Below are 19,485 nucleotides of genomic sequence, written 5' to 3'. Positions count from 1 at the left end.
CCATGTGGAGTGTGCATCTTTGTCTATTTGGCTCAGACCTTCTGAAGTGTGCTGTAGTTTCTTGTTGCCTTCCCCCCCCCCCTTTTTGGCAGAAAGCAAGGCTGACTTTCTGCTCCAGATTGCAGTTATCTCTGAATGATTAACCAGCAAGACAAGAAAGAAAGCCAAGGCAAGATGATGTCACTTAAAGCCCTTATAAGAGTCTGAACAGGGGGGCTATTGCAGGGAGACTGCTTTCCCTGACCCCTTGTTTCTGGATCTCAGACCAAGGCTTAGGGCAACCAAGGGACAATTATGGTTCTCTTGGTTGTTTTGCTCCTGTTGCTGGCTCTCCTGTCCTTTTGGAAGGTGGCTAAGGAGAAGCAGAAGTCCAAGCGCAACTACCCTAAAAGCTTGCCCTCCTTGCCAATCATTGGGAGCCTGTTGCATTTTGCTGGAAATAACAACCTCCATCTCTTATTCTGCAAACTACAGAAGAAATATGGCAGCATCTATTCTCTCTACATGGGCTCAGATTATGTGGTGGTCGTCAACAACTATCAGCATGCCAGGGAAGTACTGCTTAAAAAAGGGAAGATCTTTGCTGGAAGGCCTCGGACGGTAGGCAAACAATGACTAATATTTATTTGATTTATGGCAATAGAGTAGAAATTGTGGTTCTACAGATGTAGAACCACAACTTCTAGAAGCCAAGCCAAGATTCAGTGATGAAAGACTCTAACCGTATGTGGAGGACCACACTATTCCTCACCCCAGATATAGCTTATCAAATTTAGTGATTAGACTAGAAGAAATAAGGGTACAAAAATGATGTTATTATGTGTGAGGATGTGATGACTGTACATCTGGGGCAGAAAAATTTAACTCAATGTCATAACAAGCAGGGCAGCAGACTTCTCTCTTCCTGTGCTTCTGGGTCCTAATGATAACTTATTTTGAGCCCACTGTATTATAAAATAGGTTTGTGTGTCTTAGTTTTCTTTTTATTGTTTTATTAGGGAGAAGTGTACTGTTCATTGTCTTTTTGGATGAAGGGAGTTTATTTACTAATTTACTAATTCATATTATGGAACATAGGAACTTGCTTTACACTGAGCAAGAGCATTGTTCCATCTAACCTAGTATTGCCTGCTTTAACTGTGGCAGAAGATCTCCAAATTTTCAGTTAGGATTCTTTCCTTAGCTGTAGTTGGAGATCTCTGGTGGTCTCTCATCCAAAGACTAATCAGTCTTGCATTTAACTTTAATGTTTTGGTCTACAAAGATTCCCATCAGCTCCACAAAGAATGCTAATAGGTTCCCAATGTGTTGTGAGAGTTGTAGCCCAAAACATCTGGAGAGCAAATATTCACCACATCTGGAGGCCAAATATTTATACTTTATACCACATCTGGAGGCCAAATATTTACACTTTACCTCAACCATCTAATAATCCCAGAGAACATCTATTTCCTGGTGGCCAGAATTAAAGATACTGGCATGTGATACCAAGGATTATATAACCATGGAAATTAATAACATTCTTTTGTAAAAATATTTATAGTGTGGCCATATGCTTTTTCAATAAATTAATTTTAGAAGGGATGTGATAACTGCACTGAAATATGAGAGAAGCCATTAATAACCTAAATCTTGTTGCTTAGTGTAGTAAATTGTAGTAGAGTAGGTCCATTGAATCAATGGGGATGTAGTGAGTCAACCCCTCCATAATTCTTTTGATTCAGATGTACCTACTTACTATGCTAAAGTTAAGTCACAGTTAAAGCAGGTCCTTTTTATTTAATGGACCATCCAGAGGAGTTGACTTGTCAAATCTCCATTGATTCAATACACCTACTGTAATGCAATGTACTAAGATAAGTAATAGGAGGCATTCAAGAGAAAATTAGACAACCAGATATATTGTCAGATATACTTTGATTTGGATTCCTCCACTGATTAGGGGGTTGGGTCTGATGATCTTATATATCCCTTCCCACACCATTATTCTATGATTCCATGATTTTGGCCAATAGTATGGTGCTTTGTTTTCCATTCTCTGTAATTTATCACATGCCACATGAGCCACACTGGTGAATGCAACTATTTGCCTGACTTCACATAAGAGGTTTTTCATACAGATATCATATATGGGTAAGAAAAGCACATGCATATTGTTGCCAGCTGTTATCCACACATAAGTAAAGCATAAATTGATCTGAACTACTAGGAAGGAGATGATGGACACATAGTTCCATTGTCTCTGTGGTGTTTCCCATCGCTTGTAATCTATAGATCTCCGAGCAGATAGTTATGATTAGGCTTACCTGTTTCTTCCTGCTTCCTCTGATATTACTTCCATCATCACTATCTAGCTAGAGAGAGACTGACATAATATAGCTTCTTCATAATGGTTTCTGACAGACCTACAAGCTTAAATTCCAGAGCAAGAGAAGAGCCATAAGATGCTTCCACAGACACAGCTCCTAGTGCTAAGACTAAAAAGGGATTATGCAGCTAGTATTCCTTATTTCCTTCCTAAACAGATTTGTGTCTGTGAAAAAACAATGGGAAAACATGAGATGGTTGAAAATGAAAGAAGATATAATCTAGACCACTTGTACAATTCCATATTTGAGCCTGGGTGATTGCACAACGAAAGCCTTGCCTAAAAGCACACATATCCTCTTCATATATTTTACTTCTTAAGTGAAATGCCACCTAGCAGGGTTCCTTCTCCCTTTGCAGTCTAGAAACAGAGTTGCTAATATTATTCACTCATCTTGCTTCTTTTTACCTTTCTTCACCATTTGAAATGAAAAGACCTGCATTCTCTTTAATAAAACACAAATTCTAAGAAGCACAGTTTATTCCACGAGAAAGAACTGCATTGCACACATCTATGCTCCATGCTACTGGGATTCATGGAAGTGTCCTCACTACCCAGGCTGATTTAACATGGAGAGTAGTCAAAATGTCTTATATTGGTTAGACTCAATATGTTACCCGTTCTCAGAAAAGCTAACAAAAGCACTCTATCCTATTTGCTGACTTAATCAATCGTGAACATATAAAAGGGAGGAAAAGTTACAAATTACATATAAATAGATTAGGAGATAACAGATTTTCAGCAAGACTGTGAAATAGCTTGAAGTGTGGCATAATGAAATGCAGTGGTTTGAATACTGTGGAAGCAGTTTCTGTGCCTGTTTTCTGTCTTTCAAAGCTTACTAAAACCACGTGATAAACTGGCTAAATCCATCACTAAGTATTCTATGAAGAGAATAAAATGTTCCTAAACTTCTCCCCCATTTCTTGTCCTTTGATTCAAGGTGACGACAGACTTGTTGACTCGAGATGGGAAAGATATTGCCTTTGCTTCCTACAGCCCACTTTGGAAATATCAGCGTAAGCTGGTGCACTCTGCTCTTTGCATGTTTGGAGAAGGCTCTCTAGCCCTACAGAAAATCAGTAAGTGATCCTGTAGGAATGTTGGGGTAACCTGAAGGGCATACTAAAAGAAGATCGTAGCAGCAGTTGACCTCTTTCTTTTTGGAAGAAGACAGACATAGTGTTTAAAGTGTGCTAGACATGCTTTGAAAGCAGTTTTTCTTTCTTGTTTTCAGGGCTCTGCATATAAGTTCATACTACTTTACCATGGTCACCAGGTCTTTTCCTCACTAGATTGAGCACAGAAAAAAACCTGCTTTTCCAGTTTGCAACCGGGCTTTGAATGGCACTACCTGGAAAACATGTGTTATTGACAAATACGTGTCTCACCTTCTCAGTGGTGCACAGAACTGGTTGGACAGCAGTGGCAGCAGTCACACAGTCTGTCCTCTGAAAGAACAATTTTTCAAGCATCAAAAAAAGTGCTGATAGGGCCTTTTAAAACTTAGAGAGAGAGAAAGAGAGAGAGAGAGAGAGAGAGAGAGAGAATCTAATAAATGTTTGAGCAGATAAACATGAAAAACAAAAGGAAGCGGGCTGTAATCTAAAAGATTCACAATGAAAAAAATCTATTAGCCTCAAAGGTGGTTCAAAACGTTTGCTTTTTGTTTCATGTTCTCCTTCTTCGTTATACATGGTGAAGTAGACTAAGGGTACAGTCAGACGGGCATTTGTCCTGCATTTTGGTCCAGGTTAGTGATAGACCTTTTTGCTCCTTTTACTGGCAACCACATAATGTACATGCCATTGCGGACCAGCCTGCCCCAATCAATGCCTACCCACACCTTTATGAGCCCCTGTCAGGAGCTACTATTGTTTTTTGTTTGTTTTGGTGCAGGTAAGATCACTCAATTTTAGTTACGTTCCCGCACGTATGATGGCTGGGATTGAACCCAAATGAGTGGCTTAAATTGCCCCTTTGCTGATGCCATTTAATGATCTTGAAAAGTGGGAAGATTCCTTCCTGCTTGGCTGCAGAGGGAGAGGAAATTTTTAAATTTTTTGTGTTTGTTGCGAACGATACTTCAAAAGGGCTTTAAAAAAAAAGCCCTGTGAAAGCATTGCTGATGCGCTATTGGTTAGCAACAATTAAAAAGAAACAGAATGGTTTATCTCCCTTCCTTTCCACAGGTAAGTAGAAAGGAAGTTTTCCATTTGTCGAGATTGTTAAACAACTTGGGTGAAGAACTGAGGAAGAGACAGGAGAGTTTTTGTCTGTTGTTGTTGTTTTGCTTTTGCTTTCTTTCCCTTTAAAGGGAAGGAAGATTGATCTAGATTGTGCTAAACAGGATCGCTTGAGATGAAGTGTGGCCAATCCTTGCATGTGGATGCAAGGATTACCCCAAATGACATGCTACATCTCAAAATAACCCTGTTTAGCATGATCTAGAGCTATCCATTCTAAGATAAGTGGGCTGTCTAGCTGCAGCCTAACATGGCTACTTCTTTTTAAAAAATGAAATAACACCTGTATAGACTTCCCACTGAAAAAAATGGAGAGCCAGATAACAAATTCAGTTTGGAGCCAGATTCACGTGTCCATTGACAAGTGAAGGTGCAAGGAAGCAAAACTCAACTTGCATTCTAAAGGAGTATGCGTGTGCATCCACTCCTGTTTTAAAGTACTGTATATATGTACTCAGTCTTACTGTTGCATGTATCTCAATTATTGGTACAGCATCATCTCATACTCCTGAAGAATGCAGTCCTCTTTGCCCACATAAATTTCTCAATGATAGAACTGTCTGCAACCTTTGATTGTACACATGTGTCTGTTCTGAGGCAACAGCTGTACTTGGGAAAAGGCATGCATCTTCATCTTATTTCAAGGTCCCACACTTTTAATAACTTCTGTCATGGATTAATGCATGGCTGCAACATTAGGGGTAGCTGACAGATTGGCTTGTAAGTATTTCCTTTATTTTCTGTTTCTTCCCATCATGAGACTACTGAGGTCCACTGCTATAATGTTTATCCTGTAATGCTAGGGGCTATTGGTAGAAAAGTCTGAAAAAGCAACAGGGAAAAAAATGAAACTGTTCCAAGGGCAGCAGCCATAATGTGTTAGACAATATCCCCTCTGGGCATGTGCTTGTGACCTCAAATTCATGGCAAACAGTCTTTGGGATCACCCAAGAGGAAAAAGCCATTGTAGCCAGGGAGGATATTATTGTATGTGAAACTAAGTAGGTGGTTTAAGACAGCAGAAAAGAAGAAAAATCAATGTTACTCTGTGGGAAGGCACTCATGAAGGGAATAGCATAAGAAAATTGATTAGCGTAAGAGGCAAAGCAGGAGGGACTCAGAGAGTTAGGATCTAAAAACAAATTTGTTTAAACAAACATTGAGGTTTTATATAAGCGCTTGATCCTTTTGTGGTTAAGATGCACTACTTGAAATGGGGCACATTTATATGTTTATACATGGCTTATTAGCTCAGACACAAGCTTTTTTCCCATGGCTATGTGGAAGTGAAGCTAAAATATATCTAATTTTGAAAAGGGGAAAAGAAGACTAAGTAGAACTATAGTAAATTGCAGGCATGCACTGATCTGTAGTGCCCAGCCTGATGAAGATCTGTATGGATCAAAAGCTTATTACCGTAGTGGTCTAATAAAGATATAACCCACCCTTACCTTTCGATTGTGTATAAGGATCATATGGCTTCTTTTATTTTATTTATTTATTTATTTGGTCAGCATTGTCTTATTTTGTCCTCCACTGCCACTGACTGGCCACTGATAGTATGTGCATTCTACATGCTGCTAAAGTGTATGCTAACTCCTACAAAGGAGACTGCTTGCTTTGCCCACGCAGAAGCATGTTGGCATTGACTGTGTTTGCAGAATGCCTTTGCCAGAGATCATGTAATAATCACAAGTTTCTGATTTACGAAGCCCTGTTTTTCAATCTAGGACTTGGTTTGAGTGCAGTTCTTCCTAGCTGGAAACACATGGCTGTACCTCTGGACTCCTGTGCTTCACATCCACCCAGTTATTTAGCATCCATTCTGATGAAGAATTTTTATAAAGCTTGAAAGAAAGATTTCTTTCAGATGCACAAACTGATCTTAAAAAAAACAGCAACACGTATTGCTCATTTGTGATTGTGTATTTTGTTTTACAAAGGAGAGGCTCTAGGGCCCAAAACTCTGTAAATTCATGTGACCATACTATTTTCTGATCAGATAAATACACAAGAACTAATTATATCCTGAAAATACATTTACTAAAGCTGTCAATTAGATTTTTCTGTTATAATCCCACAAGATGATTGGGAGAAAATGCACCCCTGGCTATATAGATCTATGTCATTACAACTGAGAGAAAATATCTTAAAATAATTTCACAGATATTATCTAAATGCACACAAAATTTCTCTCAAATACTGAAGGGGACACAATTCCTAAGGCTGCATTATTCATACACAGTAGGAGTTTGGAGGCTGAATACATTTGAAGAGTGATTAATAGTACTATTGGAAAATTAACTTTTTTAAAATTTCTTTTGTCATTTTTTAAAAAATTGCTGTTTGTATTATTTGTATTCATGCGGGCACATTAGCAACCACTGCACAAAACCTTAGATGAATAATTATCATTACCTACACATCTAGGTATAATAATAAAAAATGAGGAAAAATCTCAAGACGCTATCAGCAGGCAATGGTCTTAAACATATCTGAGACATTGCACTGGCTGAAAAATTAATGTGTAATCTAAGAGTAGCTCAGGCAAGGCTGAGCTGGACACATTTTTGTACAATGTGATATCCATTTCTGCATTGTACTGATGAGACAACAAATGAACTGTGACCATCCAATCATGGGAAAATGTGGCTGAGCACGATATACCACAGAACTACATAATTAGCTACAACATAGTGAAAAACCACAGAACAGGATGTGAAGCACAATTTCATTTTGCAAAATGAATATTTATTTTCATAACTTTGAGACTGGGCCCACAATTATATACTAATGAAATGGATATTTCAAATAAATATGTGATTGTTCAGAATGTAAAAGAAACACACACACACACACACACACACACAATAAATGCATACATGTTTTGTACACACATCTCTCGGTCTCTCACCTTACCTTTAAGAAGTTGAAGTTATCAAACAATAACATACTGGAAAGAAGCAGAAGTGTAAACCAGGCAAGAAAATCATCAGATAGTGGGTTAATAACTTTTTCCACTTAAAAAATGACAGTACTGACACTGTTACCCTGGATATGTTTACTCAGAAATAAATCCTGATGTGTTCGGTGGAACTTATTCACAGCTAAATGTGCACTGGATTGCACTCAGTTTTCCTGTTCATCACAACATGATTTCCATGCCCATATTGATGTGTGATTGTACACATAAAACCACATACGTTCCATTTATACACACATTTATTGCATGTTTGATACAGATGCATTAAATTCTCATCCTTTAAAGTGTGTCCATTTTTTCTCCATCTGATCAACTGAGAAGGAAAAGATAATTAACCTACAATCTAGAAACTGTTATTCAGATTTCCCATATTTGAAAACTAAATGAGAAAAAAATGTACATATGGTATACCGTACTTGCTTTTTAAATGATTCTGTCATTTTTTTCTTTGCAATACTTAAATGATCTGTGTTTACTAACTTGTACAAAAGGATTTTCCATAGAAAACGGTGCTGGTATTACTCCTGTTGATATTAAATATTGCTCTGACACTGCCATTTTTAGAATTATTGCCCTTTATTGTGAGGGAATTAGTAATGATATAGATCTGCCTAAGCTCAAACACTAAACCTGCAGGAAAGGTGGTTCATATCTTGGTTCATACCTCTCCTGTACACACACACACACACACACACACACACAGAGAGAGAGAGAGAGAGAGAGAGAGAGAGAGAGAGAGAGAGAGAAGTACTGTATAAAAAAATTCACCATGTATCTTTTCTTTTGCCCTTTTCAGTCTGCCACGAGGCTGCTTCCTTATGTGAAACTCTCCGTTCTATGCAGGATTCACCTTTGGACATGGCACCAGAACTTATGCGTGCAGTTACTAATGTGGTGTGTTCCCTTTGCTTCAATTCCACTTACCAGCGTGGAGATCTAGAATTTGAATCTCTGCTCAAATACAGCCAAGGCATTGTGGACACTGTGGCCAAGCAAAGCATGGTGGATATCTTTCCATGGCTTAAGGTGAGAGCTGGTAGGAGGACCTCGGGTGTCTTGTGACTGAGCTGAGCAGGTACATCCATTAGGATGAGACATCTTCCTTGTTTTGTCCACAAGGCAGCCATGGGAAGAATGTGCAATGAAAGATCATAAAATAAAATTTAAAAATATATAAAATAAATAAATTGAAATACCGTTTCTCAAAGAGATGGAAAGAAGCCAGCTTCAGGAGAAGATTAATACCAAAGCCCACAAATAACTTAAAACAATATTTTTTCTTCCTTTGATCTATTAGAACGTCATTGTTTCAACTGACATGCTTTTAATGAGTTATACTATATTGCCTCTCACTTTCCTATTCTTCATTAAGAGGCATAGAGGAAGGAACAGGTTGTCTCTTAAATCAGCCACATTCTGAAACAACCTGCAATAGCATCTTCTGTTTGAGATGGTCTAGATTTCCATGCTCAATAAAAGCATTGCCTTGAATTTTGTATGCTGTTCAAATGGACTAAATCCATAGTTATATGTTTCATTGCTATATATTTATAGCACATTGTGCTTATATGTGCTAGTGTATATACATTTTGACAGAGAGTGTGAGGAAGATCAAAGAGATCTATAAAGCTTTACAGGTGCAGAATTTGAGAAACATCTAATCAGATGGAAGTATCTCCTTTTTAAAAAAAGAATAAGCAGGTAATTGTCAGTGGCAGAAAAAACAAGCACAAAGATTCTAGGGCATGAATTCTGATCCCCACTCAAGGTAGAAATTGTCATTATGGTTGTTGTTGTTTTTAAACAGTACCTTCCTAATAAAGAATTAGCTTTGCTGAAGAAATGTGTGGAAATGAGAGACCAGCTCCTACATCAGAAGTTTGAAAAACATAAGGTAAATATCTACACTCAAGAGATGTGGCATGTAGGGCAGCAACACCTTGGAGAAGAACTTAGAAGTGATTTGTTAGAAATAACACTTTACAGTACTTGCAATTTACTGTTATCTATAACCAAATTTAATTAGAATTGTAATATGATAAAAAGGATGGCTTCTCTCCTTTTGTGATATAATTGTAACAGTGTTTTAATTACAATTATAATTACCTGTAAATGAAATGTGGCCTCACTGCTTAGGTGAACTTTGTACATTAGGCTTGTAGTCCTTAAGAATAACCTGCCCAGTTTGTGCTGCAGGGATACTAACTAGTATGGAATAGGGAAGGAAGACTGCATCTCATTGAATCCTATCCTGCTGGCTTTGACTTCCTTTATGCCCTTCTATCTAGCCGCTGCATTACTGTATCAGCTAAGTTTTCTTGGTAATCATTCCGATATCCCTCAATCATAGCCCTCTGCTGCTTTCATCCTCTTCCCAGAAAGAATTCAACAGTGAGTCTGTCAATGACCTCATGGATGCTCTCCTGAGAGCCAAACTGAATACAGAGAACAACAACAATGGAATATTTTCTGGACAGGAGCTAACCGATGACTACCTACTCATGACTGTGGCTGACGTTTTTGGGGCAGGTGTGGAAACCACCACTACTGTGCTGAAGTGGGCTGTGCTCTATCTTCTGTACTACCCAGAGGTACCAGCACCTTCAAGTCTGCTTAGGTTCTTGGTAAAAGATACACTTGACAGTGGGTTATGAATAGATGAGGCAAAGAAATACAGATACCACTTTTCCTCCCTAAAACAGTTCTTAACTTGTTTCTAGGGCCATGAGTACAATGTTGTAATTGCAAGGAAGTATCCCGAATAGGATGTGGTGGCGCTGTGGGTTAAACTGCAGAAGCCTCTGTGCTGCAAGGTCAGAAGACCAGCAGTCATAAGATCGAATCCATGCAACAGAGTGAGCTCCCGTCACTTGTCCCAACTCCTGTCAACCTAGCAGTTCGAAAGCACGTAAATGCAAGTAGATAAATAGATACCACCTTGGTGGGAAGGTAACGGCGTTCCGTGTCTAGTCGCGCTGGCCACATGACCATGGAAACTGTCTACGGACAAATGCTGGCTCTACGGCTTGGAGACGGAGATGAGCACCATGCCCTAGAGTCGGACACGATTGGACTAAATGTCAAGGGGAGCCTTTACCTTTACCTTATCCTGAATAAAGATGGGCATGAACCACCGGTTTGGTGGTTTGTACCAGTTCATTTATCCCCCTAACAGATGTTTGGCACTTCTTAGCCCCCTCCTCATCCAGCAGGCACCCACTCAGAGGCAGTGCCCAAAGGAGGTGGGATAGGGAAGCCGGGACTCCGGTTGCCCCAACCAGTGGGATACCCAATTGGGGTGGTGGGTTCCAGTGTTCTATAGCTATCGTATGTATCCTCTTTCATATATATAATATTCCTTGTATTCCTGGGCAGTGCAAAGAGGGAAGAAAAACAAACAAACAAAGACTCCCATGCATTCCTTTCTGTGGCCAACTACAAGGTCAACAAGAACATTTAGGCCCAAATCCTGTTACAGTACTTAGTTTAATAAATCCTACTAGAGTACAGGCCCATTGAATTGATTGGGATTTAGTGAGTCAGCTCCTCCATCATTCCCCAATTCAAATGGGCCCACTCTAACTGCAATTTACTATGCTAAGGTAATTCACAGAGTTGGCCCATTTGAATCTGTTGACTCTTTTTACTCCACCCCCCTCTCCAGGTGCAGGAAAAGATCCAAGAAGAAATAGATCAGAAAATTGGCTTGGACAGACATCCCCTACTCAGTGATCGGCAGCGATTGTCTTACTTGGAGGCTACCATTAGTGAAGTTCTGCGTATCCGGCCTGTCGCTCCACTCTTGATCCCACATGAGGCATTAGAAGATACAAGGTGAGGCCCATCTGAAACAATTAAATCTGCTGCAAAGCTGAAGGCCCTTAGAAAGAGCAAAAGCACTGATGTGTTTTGTCTTTCTGCAGCATTGGGGAATATGATATCCCAAAGGGAACCCATGTTGTCATCAACCTGTGGTCTATTCACCATGATGAAAAAGAATGGGATAAGCCAGCAGAGTTTAATCCAGGTGGGTATGCCACAACTGCCATGAAGTTTTCCTGTTCAGTTTCTCTATTTCTCAGTTTTTCTGAGCCTTTTGATCCCGTTGACATACATCTCTCTCCCTATCCTAGCACAAATTTCCTGCCCAGACTCCTTTGCGTCTTAGTTTTTTAGGTGAGACTAAGTGTATGTAGTGGCAAAGAACCTCTCCTGTTCTCATGTTTACCTGCCTGGTGCTATCCCTAAACATATTTAGACAGTGTTTTTTGCATGCTTTAAATCAGCCTTCAGTAAATGGATATTTTCTCCATGTGCTTCGCTGAAATCACCATCATAGGCAGCATCGTTATCTACAGTATGACAACTTGGGGTAGCAGGATTTGTAAACTATTATCTGGAAGGGCCCTGGTAGTAGCTGTCATCACTGTCATCATCATCATATCATCATTACCACCACCACCATCATTTGTAAGCTGCTTTTCTATGCAATTGTGCTGTGAAAGGCACATTGTATGAAAAAGCAACCTTCAAATATACTTTTCACAGCTCAGTTATGTGTCATTATAATATTATAATCTCAAAAGATGATACAATGTCCAATTCAATGATAGTAACATACCATTTTAAGTTCATTACAACGAATAATACTAGTCATTAAAGCAGAATATTAGTTGGCAATAATTACCAATTGTTAAATTATGTAATCAGTATTATTAACAACCATTTCCTCATAAATGCAAGTGGCTGGAAATACCAACTGGACTTCTCACAGAGCACAGAAAATTATTTCTCAATCCACCCACCCACCTGTTTTTTTTTTTCATCCTGGTGCAGTTCTCAAAGGCTGTGTTAGCAACAAAAATAGGAGAGGTTGGACCACTGTTTCGTTTATGCTCATCTCCTCTTGACGTTTGTGCTTCCTGTCCTGTCTTTGTGAACAGCGGTTAGATTGTCATGGATGTTTGTACACTTTCTGTAGCTGACAAGTTCAAGAAGGGTCTGTACAGATATCATAGCCACTTCCTTCTATATTTACATGACAGACTTCGAAAAGATCTTGGAAATGTTGCTTTTTGGGGAGTACCTCTCTCATAATCCTCCACTCAGATTGACTACTGACCACCCTGGTAAGTGGTGGTGGTGGTTTTGGAGACATAGTCCCAAAAGGAAACATCTCAACATTGAGCTTGACATTTTATATTTTATGTCTCTCCTTTCCTCCCCACAGAACGTTTCTTTGATGATGATGGGAAACGGATCTACTCCCCTTCAGTCAGTTACCTCCCCTTTGGAGCTGGTATTCGAGTTTGCTTGGGAGAAGCACTGGCCAAAATGGAGCTGTTTCTCTTTTTGTCTTGGATTTTGCAACAATTCACACTGAGTGCCCCTGAAGGCCACACCTTGCCTGAGCCAGAGGGCAAATATGGGGTTGTCCTCCAAGTACCAAAGTTCAAGGTAAAGGCTACCTTGCGGGAAGTTTGGAAGTTTGGGAAGTAATAGACCAACAATATCACGTGGCTCCAAACTCAGAGAGAGAGAATTAAGAGCCTCTGAAGCTGAACCAGTAAAAGTTTCACTGGAGTGGTCTGTACATAGGAGACAATCAAGAAGCAAATTGGCTGCCCGGTATAGGATGTGAAGGCAGGACCTCCTATCCTTTCTGTCAAATATGCTACACTCATAGGACCAATGTAGACAAAGCCTAACAGTCAACAATAGCTGCTGCCTCTTCTGTCTATAGAATGTGCTTTGGAACAGCCTTAGAGCAACAGACTTATGCCCACAAGACAAGCACACAGTGCTGAAAATCCTTTCTAGTTAAGTGCTACCCTCAAGGGAGATACTTTGTCATAGGCCATAAATGGCTTAATGATGAAGGTGGATGGAAAAGCTCTGGATTTTTTGTTCTTTTGCTTGTACAACAATCAAGGCCACAATGTTGGACATGACACTGAGAAGTATCTTTATGAGTAGTATCTTTCCTCGACAGATAATAAAGATGGGTTAGGATCACCTTATGACATGTCAGAAGAAAAACAAGGCAGGTTAATTCCTGCCTATGGACAGCCCCAAAAGACAGAAACTGTGGAGATGAGAGCAGCTATGTGGGGTAAGGGTTTGCTTGAAGGGTCATAAGTAATTCTTTTTAAAAGCAATCTATAGTTAGAAAGACTTTATAAATCAGTCATGGCTTCAGAAAAGAACTGTATCTGCAAGAGGGAAATGGGAAGATAGATCAGTTCCTTAGCTGTCCTGTGTTAACATCTAACACCTATGGAGTAAATTGTTCTGCTGTAACATATGTGGCAAGCTGTGGTCTTTCATAGGCTTTTTGGACTATAACACCCCCCAAAGTAACTAATTACAAGGGGTGTTTTTTCTTCTGATGTCTGATTTCCTCATTCTGCTTCCTTTCTGCAGTCTTCTGAATTGTTGGGAAAATGCTTAACACTAACAGATTGTAGCCCTGTTTAACAGTAATAATACAATATTATTGTAACCACAGTTGCTGGTATCCTATGTTCTTCTGCCTTAAGACGGACTTAGGACAATGTGGGAGGGTCCTGAATGTTAGATTCATATCGAACACAGATGCACATATATAGCTGTACAGAGAGCAAGCTAGTTTCAGGAGCTGAGGCAACCAAATTCTTATCTGACTCAGCAAAAAAATTCACAGAATCCTCAGAATGTGTTGTAATGTAGACAGTAAACTCTTGGATCATGGGATTTGTGTCTCTACATGGCATAACATTTTGGAAGTCATTCCTCCACAGAGTTACAATAAGTCGCAATAACACATGCCAGGGCCTTTAATTTTCATTATGTTAAAAAGCATATGTGCCAGTGAAATGGCCCAGCTCAAAAAATGTGATTGTCTGGCCATAGTTAATGACTTCTAACTCATAATCCAAAGATTTTCCAGTAGGATGACTGATGATTTCAAAGAAGGAAGAGGTACGTTCAGTGGGATCATTCCAATATGCTCTGACAAGGAAATATGACAAGATACAATCAGGCATTTATAGGCACCAAAATTTGCATTTATTATGCATAGAAGTGCCTGTTGGGTGGGGGTTTCTAGAAGCTGTAGTGTGAAAAGGGGTAATTTGTTCAACCTCTAAATAGGATACCAGTCCAAGGAGGCAGGTATAGGGTTATGCTGGGAACTGTATAAAACATTATAGACAGAAATAAAAAAATGTAGAAGGAAAATTTCAGAATAATATTTGCTTGTACAAAATAACCTGATGCATGTTTCTGGGGTTCTGCCTATTTTAAGAGGTGGGTAGTTCTTTTTCCCCCAGATTGTAGTCCTAATATTTTCAGCTGTTTCTTCAAGTCTTGCATATTTATTTAAAAAAAATACTTTTTATTGATATTAATCTGGGAGGGGCGGGATTGAACAGTATTTGGATTACTATTAACATTCAGTGATTTGATCTGAGTTTTCAGTTATTCAAAACATTTGGGATTCTTAGTATTCATATTGGGTTGTCAACATTAAGCTAAACATCAGACATTTACTGAAAGATGCATTATCAGGGGAATGAAGGAGATGTGTGTTAAGAAAAACATGCTATTTGTTTCATAAAGACATAAACCCTTCACCATGTCTCTCTGTCATATACCTGAGCAAATCAATGTATAGAAAACCAGAGTTACTAACTAGAGGGAATATTCTTGCTGTCCCGATAATCCATTTCCTGATTCTAAACATGAAAATTATTCTACTGACACCAGATAAAAGGCCTGGTGTATTGACTTGGTATATCAGTTGACGTGAATCCTACTGTCTTCAGTGGGGTTTTACTGCCTGATGTATTTTACTGTATTACTGCCTTCAGTATTTCCATAACAATCCCTTTTGTAGGATTGCAGCAACAAACACTTTTGTAGTCTACTATCCCTATACTGTATCAGTACTTTTTGCTAGACTAACAAATCTTGCTGATTACCTTCCTTGTACACATGTATTTTGTAATCCAGGTTGAATGTACATTCCCTTTATCGTTTCTCATTTTCAAACCATAGTTTCATGGTCTGCCCTTCTACGAGCATTTTAGATTTTGGCTCAATTCAGCGATCTGTGTCACCTTTTCCTGAGGTAAAGCACATGGGCTATATAAGCACAAAGTTCAAGGTGCATCTCAGTGGTGCATCTAGGGTTTCCCCCACCTATACTTTTAATATTTAACCAAATAGCAAAGTGGCTGGAGAGAAGGGCATGGAACAAGAATCTGAACAAAGCTAGGATGTTTAAATCTACAGTAGTTTCCCCTGCTCTCCCAAAACAATTTGCTTTGTACATCCAGTTAAGGCTAGCCTTAGCTCACAGTCCTCATCCTTACTTAAATTATTCACAATTCATCCTCAGTTCCTTCATGAAAGTGGTCAGAGGTTTAATAATGCAGTAGTTTAAACAAGCACAAAGATTCAGTAATTTGCTTCCTTGGATCACAATGTTTTAAATGATTGGAGATTCCCTGTTGGGTTCATATTTTATATTGTACTCACGTTATTAAATAAAAATGATGTCATTGTGGTCATTTGGGCCTTAAAACAACCAAATTCGTAAAATTTGTTTGCTTATTTGTTTTTTTTTACAAAGCTGCTTCCACAAATAAACCTTGGTATAGTCTACTGTGAGGCTAGGCCATGGTGTAGACCTCAAGGAAATAGTTGTTTGCATTACTCACTTCCATTTTGAATTTGATTTCTGTCTAAAACGGTAATTAGACTACACTTGGTGATTCAGAATGTGCACTCTACAATATGGTTAAAATATTGTCTCTTCAAACCTAACCAGTTTTGTCCATGCTCACGTGTAGCAACAATTGCTATCCTGCACTTGTGTGTGTGTCCCAGTTCACTAACGAGTGGAAAATTATTATAACCAAACACTGCCACCCTGCACCAAAACTAGTTTCCACTTTTTAATATCTTTCCTTTTGCAGCTTTGATAGCTTTGTCTACTTTATAATGCTAGTTAATGTGGAGTCACCAATGGAGCATGGTGCTATCCCAGTGATTCATAAGAACCAAGCAGATTTGGTTACATAGTGACATAACTGAAAAACAAAGCCTTCACCTTGGCTTTAGTCTGAAGGTGGAGGAAAACAAGGAGCACATGGCAATTGTTTTAGGCAGTCAAGACAACACTCCATACATTATGTTTCACAGAAGGTTTTATCCTCTTTCAATATCACATGCTAATATTTCCCCTCTCCCAATCAACTTCTCTTTGTATGTAGAAAAATTTCTACACACAAGAGCTGAATTCCTGTTGCTCAGTGTAGTAAGATACACTAATGTAGACACACTGCATCACTGGGGATCTGGTGAGTCAACTCCTCCATAAGTTCCATTTATTCAAATGGACCTACTCTAGTTGTGACTTACTATGCTAAGCAACCGTTTCAGCCAATAATTCCTTTCTCCTGCCCTCCAAAATTCCTGCAAACATTGCTGACTGAGGCAGAACATAAATGAGGATGCACAGCTGAAGGCACATCCCATAGGCAGCAATACATTGAGCTGGACACTGTTTGTATGTAACTGAGCACCTCAACAAAGGTGCTACTCATCAATACTCTACTTTTAGTGTGCACTGCTTTTCAATACCAGGTATACCTACATTAATAAACCTGCCTGCTATGGGTGAATAAGCATCAGTCTGAGTGCCTCAGCAAGTTGCTGAGGAATCACTAGATGGCACCAGGTTCACAAATACTTCTGTCAAGATCCAGCCTCAGACCTTAAGATCCTGTGATACATCCAAATGACAGCTAGTTTAAGCTGCTATATTTTTGTCTGTTTTCTAGTTGCTACATTCTCTGTGAAACACTGTTGGGGGAAAAACATGGAGTCCCTGTCCATATTTGCTCTAAGGGAATGAATATAAATTGGAATTGTTTACCTGGTTATTCATTCACTGTGTTCAGCTGAAATAAATGGGACGTTTTTCTGCATAAGAGATGACAGAACTGCACAAGTTGTTAATTTAGTGTCAGCTGGATCCTAAGAACACCAGAAAAATTAAGAGTGTTACAAGTGGAGATGGATTGCCATATGTTGAAATGGAAAATATATGCCATCTTGGTTACTTATTTGTAGTACTATTGTTCTATGTTTTCCTCTTCACAATGTGTCTTGAGAAGTCTTTACTCTGAAAGCTAACAGAGCACATTTTGTATAACTAGAATAAATAAGTGGATATTCAGTACCTGAAAGACTACATGTGCCTGTGTCACTTTTTTCTATACCTTTTGAGGACTGTAGAAACAAAACTGACCGACACATTCCATTGCATATGCTGTATGTGGGAAAGAGCATTCAAATGACTTAAGTTACAAATTTTTGCATTTATTATTAAGGAAGGAACACAACATTTCCCAGAGCTTTCAGTTCTGGAAACAGAGTGGGAAAATGTATGACTGGCTACAAATACTTTCTGCATTGCACGATAGCACAATCATACTGTTTGCTACTAAAGACAAAGACTGTGCCTGGATTTATGGGAACAGTCTATCATGCCAGTCATTCCACATCATCTAGTCTGGCATCCTCCATCGGCTCAAGGCAAAATATTAACCTACTTACTATTTCAGCTAGACATAGCCAGAAACAAAAACATAACATGACATCTACAGAAGAAATAAAATAAGCCCTATGTTGGAGTTTTATTTACAACCCGGGAAGGGCTTCTCTGGGCTGGGGTGATTGTCTATCTATCCAACACTAACCCATTGTTCCTTCCAGTCTTTCAATTCAAAAAGAGCCCCACCTCCCTGCTGAATGTTCTATCCCTCTCTTTCATAAATGGGTGGCAGTTGTTTTGTTACTGTTGGATCTTTTTGTTGGTTGCTAGTATGTGTGTATTAAAGAAAGCAGTCTACACAAGTATGTAATTTCAAGCAACTGTAACTGAATAAATGTTTTTATTTTTTCTCCTAAAGATGTCTGGGGAACTTACACTCCTCTGTGGATTTTGGAACTTCTGCTGTAACAAAAAAAGAATTTTATCAGAAATTCAAAACGCTGCAACACCTCTTACCCTATCTTTACCCTCCTGAAATCACAAGAATGCCATTTGTGCAGACCATAGTGTAGGTTTCTCTTTCTTCCCCTCTTTCTCCTCAAAGAAGAGGTATTTTTGTGGCTGCTTTTTAGATTTTTAAAAAACTTTAATTGTAATTGCAATTGTCCCATTCTGAAAGCCATTACTATGCCGCAGTTACAACAGACACCAAAACAAAGCCTACAGTTTGAAAGGTCCTTTTCAGGATGATCCTGTTTGAAATATTTGGGAGTTTAAAAAGTCAGAATTCTGTAGAATTCAGGCTTACTCCAGATGAGGCAGTAAACTAGTGCACAATGGATGCTTGTTCCTGCTTACAGCAGAAGCAACTCAACAAACCATGGATTCTCCCACCATGTCATGGTTTGCTTTTCAAGATATCTGAATCTAGCACTCTGGCTTCTCTCTTCCCCAGCAACCCATATAAATTATGATAGATTAGAAGAAATAATGGGTTGTTATTGTGGTTTGCTAGGGGAGGGAAAAGACAGACTATAAGCTTTTGCTAGATTTGGATGTCACGCTAAACCAACCATAAATGGAGGATTTGTGGTTTGTTTAATCAAACTACAAATGATTAAGAGGCATGCACTGACATGTTGCTAATTATCAATAAACCAAGGTTCACATAGAAGCACGGTGTATTCTGATGTGTGAATCAGGTAGCCATTTCTTTCATATGTAAAACAGCAGAATGACAGAACATACTTTATTATGAGCATGATGTTATTGGGAGTTAAAGTTAATAAGATACATGTGCACCAACAATTTTAAATAGCTGGCAGATTGAAAGGCTTATACAAGC

At 38.9% G+C, this 19,485-nt stretch overlaps 1 protein-coding gene across 1 annotated transcript; it reads left to right on the top strand.

Moving 5' to 3' along the window:
• The first annotated feature begins 236 nt into the window (after positions 1-236).
• CYP17A1 (cytochrome P450 family 17 subfamily A member 1) lies at positions 237-17,837 on the top strand. The gene is made up of 8 exons (XM_020790903.3): positions 237-600; positions 3,312-3,450; positions 8,394-8,623; positions 9,405-9,491; positions 9,976-10,188; positions 11,262-11,431; positions 11,521-11,624; positions 12,828-17,837. The coding sequence occupies exons 1-8, from the start codon at positions 295-297 to the stop codon at positions 13,094-13,096; spliced, it is 1,518 nt and encodes a 505-aa protein (XP_020646562.3). The 5' UTR covers positions 237-294; the 3' UTR covers positions 13,097-17,837.
• The last annotated feature ends 1,648 nt before the right edge of the window (positions 17,838-19,485 follow it).

This window comes from Pogona vitticeps, chromosome 3, assembly GCF_051106095.1.
Source record: "Pogona vitticeps strain Pit_001003342236 chromosome 3, PviZW2.1, whole genome shotgun sequence".
Classification (NCBI taxonomy): Eukaryota; Metazoa; Chordata; class Lepidosauria; order Squamata; family Agamidae; genus Pogona; species Pogona vitticeps.
The sequence above is the reverse complement of the archived record's forward strand: the minus strand, read 5'-3'. Positions and strand labels throughout refer to the sequence as shown.